Here is a 12,664-nt window from a genome sequence, read left to right on the forward strand (position 1 = left end):
TTCAGATTTACAGAATTCCGAACATACATAGTGGCAGAATTTAGAATCACTCTACTTACTAATTCTATGGAGGATTCTAAGAAAGTTCTTACCGGAGTTTCAAGGGAATTTGAATATAATTCCAAGGTACGAGAAGAGTAACAAGGGAATTGTTTTGTGAATTTAAAGAGAATTCCATGATGGCACAGTTCGTTGCTGCTGAACACACTTTAGTTGCTTGTTACTTAACAACGAATTCGGGGTATAATCCAGATTATTTAGGGAGTAATTTTTACATTCGAGTATTTATGGTATCCTTTTATTTAGGTGCAGTTCCACTCAAAATGACGAATCAATCTGATGTGACCTTCTCCGCTTTGCATGAAAGTTTGCGCAATTGTTTTTATGGTTAAACATTCATCATAATTCTAAAACGTCACACGTAAATCGAAATGACAATTTTTGGAATTTTTACTCAAAACCACTTGAATTTTTTGAAGACATTTGGAAGACATTTCATGTTTTGTAAATAGTTTTGAAGAACATGTTTGCTTCATATTTTAAGCAGATTCTAAAAAAATCGTAATATGAGCAAGTGTGCAGAATGAAATTTATACATATGCCTAATTTTTCTTCCATGAAATTTATGTCCGGAATTCAACTGCATGTATTAACATAGTGATAATATTTCAAAGGAAGAGACATCTGCCACGAAACATCCATTCGTAGTCTGACATTTTAAATGTGCACAAATTTAGAAATATCTGAAATTTTTTAAAAATGTCAGATCTCAAAAATTCCCAGTGCCCTAAAATTTCGAAATCCGGAAAAATTATCAAGGTACTTGTAATCTCGTATCACACCATTATTTTTAATTTAGTTGATTTTCTAGTGTTCGCGAATTTTGTTTACATATATTTTGAAGAGCCGGCGCCAGTGGTGCAGTGGTAAGCGTGACTGCTTTCTCACCCCAATGGGTTTGGGTTCAATCCCAGCCGAGGTCGGTGGGATTTTTCGGAGGCGTAAAAATCTCTGGTCACGTCTTCCTATGTGTTTGAATGGATGCGATATCCTACGCAGGTGTGGAAGCTGCCTTCCTGCACATTTCATTGCCGACAATGGATGGTAATCGATGTCCGTCGGTGAGTGGCACTAGATTGCGGAACAGAGACATACGATAAATAAAGGAAAAAAGATCTATTTTGAAGCGTAATATCATCACGAACTGACAAACTAATTATTGAAAACATTGGTGTTATACAAAACGTTTACTTTGTGGTCATTTTAAAGTAATATTTATTCCTCGTACGTACATAAAGCCTCGTATAAAGCATAGATAGACAATCGAAAATAATATGCTTCAATTAAAGTTTTACAGTCTTAATTGTTTCTGCAAATGACTTTCGTCTATTTCAAAGTTAGCACTAGGTCAGTCTTTACTTTCACAGCATACGTAACGAAAATGATTTTTCTCATAGAACATTTTAGTAATGGAATGTGAGAATGCGTCACAAAACCAAAACAAAGCAACTGAAGCGCCATCTACAAGTGGCTATGGTAAGTTGGCCTTATCCGTCAAGATGAGAGGGCAAAGGTTACCCTAATAAAAAATAATACCATAAACGAATGATAACCCAAATGGTTCAACTATTCTACAAATTGTTTGGATGATACCCGGAACACGTCGATTGTCTAATCGATAATTCGCTAAATGAAAGTTTGTACTACCGCTGTACCAACCGGTGGAAACTTACGATTTAAAATTGGCTCACTACTTGGCTAGCCTACTGGTCCCAAGTACATCTATAAGCGTACCCCATTCTAGTCGAAATTCTAGTACTACACTATGTTTGTTTTGATTAGCTATGAAAATTTGACAGATAAACTGAGGGGTACGTAGATTTTCGTATGTTTCGAGGGGTACATCAATGAGCTTGGGACCGAAGAGAGTACCAAAGCTGATCCAAAAAGTTGAGCACGTTTCTTTGGGACCGTCTGGTCGTAGAGTTACCTCTATGGTAGTAAATAGAGCAACATGTGAAACGGACCTTTGTGGAAAATGTAAACAATGACTTTAAACGTCGATTTCTCGTGAATATAGACTCATTCTGGCAAACCGACACCAGCATCTGAGAAAAAGTTGGCTCTATCAGATGATATAGTTAGTTTGTGTAGACGTGTTGTAATTCGGGAACAATCGACGTTTAAATACATTGTTTACGTTTTTATGCCATTTTAACATGTTGCTCTGGTGAACTCAAATTTGTGTAAATCGATTTCCCAAATTCGATTCTTAGCGTGTTGATAGTTCGCTTCTTGTCAGTTGCCAATCTGGTATGTAAAGAGGGATGGCAGATATAATCTGCCTTTCATTCATTTGTTTGTTTCGCCATTAACCTAATAGTACGTTGAGACTACAGCTGATATCACGTAATAAAGGCTTTCTTGATATCATATTATATTACGAGATATCAACTATAGTCTGAACGTAGTATAACCATAGAGGTAACTCTAAGACCAAAAGGTTCCGAAGAAACGAGCTCAACTTTTTGGCTCAGCTCTGATACTCTCTTCGGTCCCAAGCTAATCGATTCGCCCCTCGAAACATAGGAAAATCCACTAACCCCTCATTTTATCTGTCAAACTTTCATAGCGAATCAAAACAAACATAGTGTAGTAATAGAATTTCAACTATAATAGGGTACGTTAATCGTTTGCTTGGGACCAATAGGCTACTAAAGTGGTGAGCCAATTTAAAATCGTTAGTTTCGTATTGATTGTTGGTATAACGTTATGATATCAGGACAAAGTGGTGCTAAGGGTATCAAAACATGCGCTTTTTTATTTACGCTGAAATGGTTGATTAAATGTACTAGGTGTCTTCTGAGAAGTTTCTTGAGTTTCAACACTCCCTCTTATAGTAAAAGAAAACTAAAGATTAATCCACCTAAAAGTGAGATGCAATATTTTTTTAATATGATGAGATACAAAATAATTGTGTTTGGCAAAGCTGTAGAAAACATTACTGTGAACAACTTTACTGAAGACTATAACTTTTTAGCTCTTATGACTGCTGAGATATAAAGGTTTTCTTGTGGAGACAACGTTAAAATCAGTTTTGTATCTGTAACTTTTTCTAAAATATATCTACATGTTTGGCTTATTCCACAAAAATGTTAGAAATATCAAATTACATATATCAAATATTACATATATTTTTAGAAGACTGCAAATTACTATCATTAATATTTGAAAAGTTATTTAGATTTTTTGGTTGAAAATTACCCATCTTCCAATACCAATAACTTTTAAACGGGCAAAAACGAGCAGGCCATTCTTTGAGCAATTGAAAGTACAAGAAAACGCAATAAAGTGGTGAAGAAACCAGACCGCCCCAACGTAACCCTTAACCGAAATACTTGCATTGAAACTTGTCACTTTTCAGAATTTGAAATGGCGATTTTGTGAAACCAAGGGACTGTTATCGAGTAGGTGCGAAAAGAGGCATACAAATGGATAACCAAGCAACCTGGGTTATTTCTAGTGACTAACAGAATTACTCGGGATCAAAAAGAGACGTCCCTTGACTGAATTGCTTATGTACTTTGAATATTTTTCGATTTTGTCAATAAACAATACCAAAATGTTTAATGTTTATTATGTTCCGATTCAAGTTGTACGAATCTCAAAGAGCGCTTGCAGTTTCCTCTTCGTCGATATCACTGTTCTCGCCGTTGTCATCTGTGATGGACAAAAGTTGCAGAGCATCCCCGAAGCACACCTCACTCGTTATCCATTTGTATGCCTCTTTTTACACCTACTCGATAACAGTGCCGCCATTTCAAATTCTGAAAAGTGACAAGTTTCAATGCAAGTATTTCGGTTAAGGGTCACGTGGGGGCGGTCTGGTTTCTTCACCATTTCATTGCTTTTTCTTGTACTTTCAATTGCTCAAAGAATGGCCTGCTCATTTTTGCCCGTTTAGAAGTTATTGGTATTGGAAGTTGGGTAATTTTCAACCAAAAAATGTAAATAACTTTTAAAACATTATATTAATGATAGCAATTTGCAGTCTTCTGAAAAGATATGTAATTTGATATTTCTAACATCTTTGTAGAAAATGCCAAACATGTAGAAATATTTTGGAAAAAGTTATAGATACAAAACTGATTTTAACGATGTCTCCACAAGAAAACCTTTATATCTCAGCAGTCATAAGAGCTAAAAAGATATAGTCTTCAGCAACTTTGTTCACAGTAATATTTTATACAGCTTTGCCGAACACAATTATTTTGTATCTCATCAATTAAAAAAAAAATTGCATCTCACTTTTAGGTGGATTAATCTTTAACTTTCTTTTACTACAAGAGAGAGTGTTGTAACTCAAGAAACTTCTCAGAAGACACCTAGTACCTTTAATCAACCATTTCAGCGTAAATAAAAAAGCGCGTGTTTTGATACCCTTGGCGCCACTGTGCAGGGTAGGCGTGTAAGAATGCATTAGAACGCTAATTCTGTCTGCTACACCTTTCATTTTGTTAAACTTATTAATTGATTACACGCTTAAATAATAATGCCACGAATGGTTTAGGTCACCTTTCTCACCGGGAGAGGGTATTGCCAACCGGTGGAAACTAACGATTTAAAATTGGCTCACTACTTGGCTAGCCTATTGGTCCCAAGCAAATTGATTAACGTATCCCATTCTAGTCGAAATGTTTATGTTTGTTTTGATTCGCTATGAATGTTTGACAGATAAAATGAGGGGTTCGTGGATTTTCCTATGTTTTGAAGGGTGCATCGATTAGCTTGGGACCGAAGAGAGTACCAGAGCTGAGTCGTAGAGTTACCTATATGGTATTACTGTTGCGTCTTTTCAGAAACATATGGGAGCTCGACGAGATCGGAAAACGTCTGTATGCGTCTGTGCGTTATTTTCTGGGCGATGGCTGAACAGATTTGAGTGAGACAAGTTACAGTTTGGGTGTTTTGGCACCTTTAGAAACGTTAGAACTTTTGACAGACGGCCATACTTTTACTAGAGGACTTTAGGCAAGACCAGGTGACCTGTGGAAGAGCCTCTGCAAACAGCGTGGCTGGCAATAGTAGCCATGGATCGAGTCGACTTTTATAAACGATGTACTTACCGTGCTTGTTTTTGTTCTTTATTTAACATATACTATTTTATAAACAGTTTCTGAGCAAATGATTAATTGTATTAGCTCCATTTTTTTTCTTTGAGAGCACTGATATTCTTTTTTTTTCGTTAACCATTACAATATAATATGTCATCAAGATATTTGTCTTCAAAACAAGGGCTGCATATGGACGAAAAGTAATATCTCATCTAGCTGAAATGCCCTCGAACTGAATGATACAATTAGTAGGAAAACTCGTTACAAAGTAATGTGTTAAAACAGTTAGTAAGTAAGCCATAACAACTAAAGTGATCAACAGAAAAAAAACAAATAAACTCAATGTTAGTATCATATGCAAGTAAGCAGCTTAATCACCTTTAAGTACTACGACCCCCATTTAAATGACCCTTTTATGAGAAGAACACAAAAAAGCAAACATTGATGCGTGTTAAGTGTGCTGGTAAAGTGTTAAGTGTTATAAAAAAAAACAAATGGAAACAGTTTCAAGAGTGCATTACGTGCCAAAGTGTTAAGCATGAAATTAGTTGATCCGACTGAATGAACCACAGAATTACACACAAATCGAGACAGAAAAAAGACTAACCTTTCGATTGCGGCTCGTTTTTATTCCATATGGCTGTTGGGTAGAGAGGGAAAGAGGGAGAGAGAGAGAGAACGGAGAAAAATCTCAAATTAGTGATGCATTTTTTCGATTGCATTTGCGATTGGTGGATGATTTTTGCAAAATATTTTTTGTTGATTTGTTTTTCAATTTGTCGAACAGAATAAAATTACCAGGGAAAAAATAATCTATTGCCGATATTATTTACGTTGGATTTAATTAATTCTCATCAAACTCAACCAATTATGCGATTTTTATTTTTCCGCTTGGGAAAGGGAACAAATGTATGCAACATTCTGATGATCTGATTTGAGAGTTGGTGGTATTTCCGGTTAGCTGGCATTTTTTCCTCATATTTTTTTTATCTATGTGCTTAACCACGCTCCCTTTGCTGCCTGCCGCCTCGCCGTAACCGCGCCCAACCATGGGGGCATAATTCCAGTCCCGGTTATGCTTGCAATGGTCAATTAAATGCAACGCGCGTGGAGAAAAAAAATCAAAACTGCCCACCGCACAATAACAAAGAATATTGAAATTTATTAAAATTCACCTCTCTCGCTTGGCGTGCACTAATTATTGGTTTCGTCATAATAAAAATGCACCCAGCATTACCACCGGAATGGAGAGATGGTTTGCGTAGAGGAATCAAAAACATAAAAAATTGCGATTACAATTGGAAAAGTTATTAAACGTTACACACATACGTTGGAGTTGGATAACATAGAAAATCAGATGGACGAACTAGGACTGGAACGGTCGCAGGGGGAAGGGAGGATGGTAATATGGATGTCGCTCACCATGCCGTTGATGAGCTCGCACACTCACTCACCTTGTCACCGCAATGATACATTGATGAGTGGTTTTAAGGAGAGCTGGGACGGACTTGCTCATATGTAAACCGATAAAACAGAAAAAAAAAACAATGTGCGCGCCGAGTTCAAAGAGTTCACACCGGGATGGGGTGGTTCTTTGGTTGATTGAATGGAAATATATTTATTCATTAGTTCTCGTTGATTGCTTGCTGCTCACTTTTTCATAATTTTTCATAATTGTAGATTGATATTGTAGGAGAGTCAAAATTCCTGAAGTGGACCACTGATTTTTCACAAATCATTGGATTCCGTTCAAAATACGTCTATATATTGCTCTTACCACGACAAACAATAACCCAAAATATTTCGGCAAAATGCGCATTTAAACAAAAGTTATAAACAATTAAGTTTTTTGGACCCTTTTTCGAAAAAAAATCTTATCTCTAGATCGGGCCAATGAATTTATCTCCAGTTTTGATATAATCACAAGAAGACATGTTTCTTCCAAAATCACTAAAAAAATTTCATCAAAAATGTAATTTGTTTATAATAATTACAATTTTTTATAAACAAAAGCAATTTTTTTGGTGTTCCCCGCACGATACAAGATTGATTTTTTTTTAGAATTGTTCCTTGACTTTTTTTCCCATACAGAACCGTTTCAACATTTTTGTCACCAGTATTGGGAGCCGAGTTATAGCAATTTTTGTAACGCGCCGCACCAAGCGCACGGCGCCGCGTCGCGCCGCTCGCGCGTTCACGCATCGGGAAAGACACGGGAAAGACGAAACGAGGAAACGAGTTCGGACCAAGAGCGAGTAGCGACTCGCTTCGCGCGCGAGCGGCGCGTCGCGGCGCCGCGCGCTTGGTGCGGCGCGTTACAAAAATTGCTATAACTCGGCTCCCAATACTGGTGACAAAAATGTTGAAACGGTTCTGTATGGGAAAAAAGTCAGGGAACAATTCTAAAAAAAAAAGCAATCTTGTATCGCGCGGGGAACACCAAAAACATTGCATTTGTTTATAAAAAATTGTAATTATTATAAACAAATTACATTTTTGATGAATAAATTTTAGTGATTTTGGAAGAAACATGTCTTCTTGTGATTATATCAAAACTGGAGAAAAATTCATTGACCCGATCTAGAGATAAGATTTTTTTTCGAAAAAGGGTCAAAAAAACTTAATTGTTTATAACTTTTGTTTAAATGCGAATTTTGCCGAAATATTTTGGGTTATTGTTTGTCGTGGTAAGAGCAATATATAGACGTATTTTGAATGGAATCCAATGATTTGTGAAAAATCAGTGGTCCACTTCAGGAATTTTGACTCAGGAGCAAAATGTTTTCAGTGAGGAAATGTCATGATTACCCGAGATTGATCTCAATAATGGTCTAAAAATTCCAAAACGCTGGACTCGCCATAAAATGACACTTAATAGGGTGGAAACCCCAAAATCTCAGAACGCTAAACTGACCTTAAACACCAAAATAGTCATAAATTACAACCCCGAAAACTCTCAAAATCACATTGAAAACTTAAAAAAAGATCTTAAAAACGTTTAAATGACACCTAAAAAAAGTCATTCCATTTGAATAGGAATATGCCTTGAAAGATCGTCAACCGCAGTGGTTTGTTGTGATGTAAGGGGCCTAGTGGCGACAGTTTTTACTTACTGAGCAGAAGATTTCATGAGAGATTTGAGTCTATAACATTTCAAAATTGGATTAAAATCGGGTGCTTTTTTCGGTATTTTCGGTACTGGCAGTATTTTAGTTTTAAAATCAAATTTAAATAGCCGTACACATTCCAATGTGATTTAAAGTTAGTGAGTTACCCACTTTAAATTACACATGATGACATGACTTTTTAAATCTGATTTTAAAACAAAAATACCTTCAGTACCGCAAATAGCGAAAATCCACCCTAGATTGAATGGAATACCCAAGAGAGATTGTTGGGAATTCCAAAGAGGGAATATATGGAAACCCACAGAAGGATTCCCTTAAATCCCAGAATGAGTTGATGTGGAATCCCAAAGAGAGTTTCGGTAAAATCTCAAAGATTGATTCTGTAGAATTACAAATAGAGATGCTGTGGAACCATAAAGATGACATCTGTAGATTCCTAAAGATATATTCTGAGGAATCTCAGAGACACACTCAGAAAATATTATCGAACTCGATATTTTTTTATCTGAAATCTGAACAGCAGTCAGTCAAACTTTGACCTTCATTTTAAAACATTATTTTTCAAAATAATTAAATTTCATTTCCTTAATTTTACCGGCTGTTGAGATTTCGATAAAATTATCTATTTCGGCAATAATTTCTAAGTGTGGATAATCTGTGGAATTCTGACGATAGATTGTGTGGAATTCTAACGAGGGATTCTGACAACTATCAAAGAGTAGAATCCTAATGATGTATTCTGGGGGATCCTGAAGAGGGATTCTTATATTTTAATTGCTTTATTTGATCACGCTCATCCGATTAAACTTTTCACAGCCTAGTTTTCTTGTTCACTATACAATACAATCATTCATAAAACTATAGTTAAGAATATCAATACAACAAGCACCTTATCTTCCGCTATTATATATCTTATTTCTTCTATTAGAACGGGATTCACTTCCAGTGGTTTCACAAATATGTCAATCTCTGCCAATGGGGGACATAGCGCTTCCATTGGAGAAATGGACGTAAATCATGTTCTTCACTTCCAACGTCGATAATAAAAGGATCCACCAGGCATGGCAAATCATTTACATTCATTTTGTGCATTCATTTACATTCATTTGCCTCTAACTTTTTTCATCAACAGAACTCCATGAAATGAGGTATGAAGCTTTTGTAGGTTTTGATATAAGCTACAACTTTTCTGGATGGCTCAAATCTGTATATCTTATGCATGATGAACCGGGGCGAACAGAACTTACCTATGTTTTTCAGTGAATGTTAATTACATTCACTGAAAAATAGTAACAAGTTCTGCCCGCTCTAGTTCGTAATGCATAAGATGTACAGATTTGAATTATCGACAAAAGATGTAGTTAATATAAAAACCTACAAAAATTTCTTACATCATTTAACGGAATTCTGTTGATGGAAATAGTTAAAGGCTAATGAATGTAAATGAATAAACGAAATTAATGTAAATGATTTGCCATGCCTGGGATCCGAAGAGCGAACTGCAATAGCTGCTATCGAGTATACAGACGATTGCGTGATACACATCAAGAGGTTGCTGCCAACTGCTGCCAACAATAGCTGAGAACGAACTGTACAAAGAGGGATAATGTGAAATTTCAAATAGAGATTATGACAAATTTTAAAGAGGGATTCTAAGGAATTGCTATTAAAATTGGGAATCCCACCATCGAGTTACAGAATACCAATCCCATAGGAAATCATCATCACAGCAGCCATGAAGCTCATTTTACTATGATTCTATATCTCGATATCGAGATATGGAGAGTTGACTGCATATGAACAACCATAGAAGTATTCTATGGAATCCCATAGAGATATTTTGTGGAATCCTGTAGTGAGTGCCTCTGGAGTCCCATTGAGATATTATATGGAATTCAAAAAAATTCTGAGAAATCCCAAAGAGGAAATATGTGGAAAAATAATGAGGGCTACCAAAGAGGAAATCCTAAAAAAGGACTCTGTGGCATTTCATAGAGGGATTCTGTATAATTTAAAAGAAAGATCCAGTGTATTTTAAAGCGAGATTCTGTGGAATCTCAAAGAAAGATTGTTTGGAATTTCAAAGAGGAAAAGAAATTGGGATTGTTATGGATTCCCACAGAAAGATTCTCTGAAATCCCAGAGTGAGAAAGTCTGCGGAATTTCAAAGAGAGGTTCTGTGGAATCTCCATGATTGATTCTGTGGAATCCCTAAGAGGAATTCTATGGATTTTCAAAGAAGAATTCTGTTTCTGATTCATACATAGTACATTTGTCTCGAGTCCACTACAAATATCTTGAACAACCTATTTTAAATATTCATAGTCATGCTGATAATGGTTCGCTGTGAAGCAACTGTAAAATCTAGAGGAAATTTATATCTGTAACTGAAACCAGTTCGATTTTGTTTGCTAACCTGGTTAAAATGTCATATTTAATTATCTTAAAGATAAATCGTCCAGCTCAAATCTTTGTAAAAAGGGGTAAGAGGTGGGACCATCATCATCATTTATTTATGATAAATCCTGGGAGTGAAGTATTGGGAAGAAATTTTGAAATTATAAATCGAAGAATAAGAATCAACGTTGCAACCAATTTACGTTCCTGACCTAGTGATCTCATCATCAAATTGCTGCCATTTCATCGATATTTCATGTAAAAATTTAGAAACGGTTACAAATTTATTCAATCTAGACTAAATACGAACATATTCTAATATATACTGGGGTGCAACGAAAACGTGGAGAAGTCCCCTAAAAGGTCCAATTGAAATCTGTTACAGATGTTCCGAAGAGTTTGATCGTATTGGTTTGGTGATAAATTTGAACTGTACCCTAAATCGCCCTTCCGAATCCTGTTCCAGATGATCGCAAGCGACTTCATCAGTTTGGACGCAAATCTTTCTATACGTATCGGCTTGATCATTCTAAATCATGAGGTTGCAAGGAATTTTTTGGTGATAAGATGGAATTGTTACCAAGGAGACTTCAGTAGAATCTGGATCGGTATTCCAGAGTGGTCAGCTTAACCAGATTCACCTGACTCTATTTAGTTGTTTTCAAAAATCTTGCATAAACAAACATATCACTGTTTGAAAAATAAACTTGTACGCCAGTGAATGCCAAAATATCGTCTCCGTAATGGTTCCAGATATCGGGTGAATCACCTGCTGTGATCCTCAATTTGTGACCGTTTGGTGGTGGTTTTAAGAGACACAGATGATGAAATTGTAGCAGTTTAAGTTTGGTTGATGCAACTGTCAATTTCAGATCACAATTCAGAGAATCCAAATACGGAATTTAAAAATCTGAGAACTTAATGGACTTCATGGAATCAAAGATCAGGCATGGTTGTTTCAGGAAACCGCAGAAAACAAATTGGGGACTTCCAGAACAGGATTAAAAAATAATAATACGTGGGATTAAGAGATATCTAAAAATACTGGAGCGTGATTCAGGGAATATTATTATTCCCGGTCCGCTCTAGAGTTTTATCGGGTGGAAACATTTCTCGACTGTCATTATGCCAGAGAATTTCACATGCCATACAATATACGAATGCAGCAATGGGGCAGGTACAGACAAACAGACATAGGTCTTTACTCTGAATCATCGTACACGCATTTAACGTTCAATTGAATTAATATTAGTTTCGCAAGGCTCTCAAAACAGCATCGGATCACTTTAACGTTTCTATACATTTTCTATCGAACTTGTATGCAACATTGTTTGAGACATTGGTAAGCACGCTTTTTTCCGCGAATTGCTCGCGAGATGCCGTTAGTGAGTTTCTTGACGATATTTTAAAGAAAAATATATTTAAAGAGTTACGTCAGTTTGTCTGTAGTACAGGCATAGCAAGCTATAAACTAACAACTGTGGAAGTACTCAAAGCACATTAAGCCCAGAGTAGGTGTTAAGTTCCAGTTGATACGTTACGCCAAAGAAGAAGACAAACTGTTATTTGAAGAATCCCAGCACATAATGCAGGGAATCTCATCGTGAGGTTCTGGAAGTTCCAGAGCTACGGAAATCTGAAAATAACGATAAAGATGAATGTTCAATTTTTTTCGTTTAAGAACCACCCCCGGCCAATCGGCGTGCTGATTACGTTTATTATTATTAGCATTATTGTTATTATTAAATCACCGCTGACTGTCCATGAACGTGAATGAAACCGTGGTCCGTTTTGCCCAGGTATTCATCGGTCAGAGCGAAAAAAAAATGATCGCGTTAGCTAGAATTGAAAAAAGAAGAACTTCATTGGTGCAAAAAATCAAAAAATATAAATCACAAACCAATTGAAAAAAGGGTAAAAATGCACAATTGCAAGTACACATTTTTTCAGCACCCAACCGGCATTCACACAAACACTTCCTCACTTCTCCCGCCCCCACACCCTCCGTCGACTACAGAGCATTGC

At 36.3% G+C, this 12,664-nt stretch overlaps 1 protein-coding gene across 1 annotated transcript in view; it reads right to left on the reverse strand.

Annotated features, from left to right (window-relative positions):
* The window catches only part of LOC135713945 (zinc finger protein rotund-like), a 113,431-nt gene that overhangs the window by 67,555 nt on the left and 33,212 nt on the right, over window positions 1-12,664 (reverse strand). The window contains exon 2 of the mRNA XM_065237163.1: window positions 5,722-5,754. Within this exon, the coding sequence (XP_065093235.1) occupies window positions 5,722-5,754 (33 nt within the window). The remainder of the gene's footprint in view (window positions 1-5,721; window positions 5,755-12,664) is intronic.

Source organism: Ochlerotatus camptorhynchus, unplaced genomic scaffold (genome assembly GCF_037179485.1).
Source record: "Ochlerotatus camptorhynchus isolate MF236.1 unplaced genomic scaffold, CSIRO-AGI_Acam_v1.1 ptg000597l, whole genome shotgun sequence".
NCBI classification, from domain to species: Eukaryota; Metazoa; Arthropoda; class Insecta; order Diptera; family Culicidae; genus Ochlerotatus; species Ochlerotatus camptorhynchus.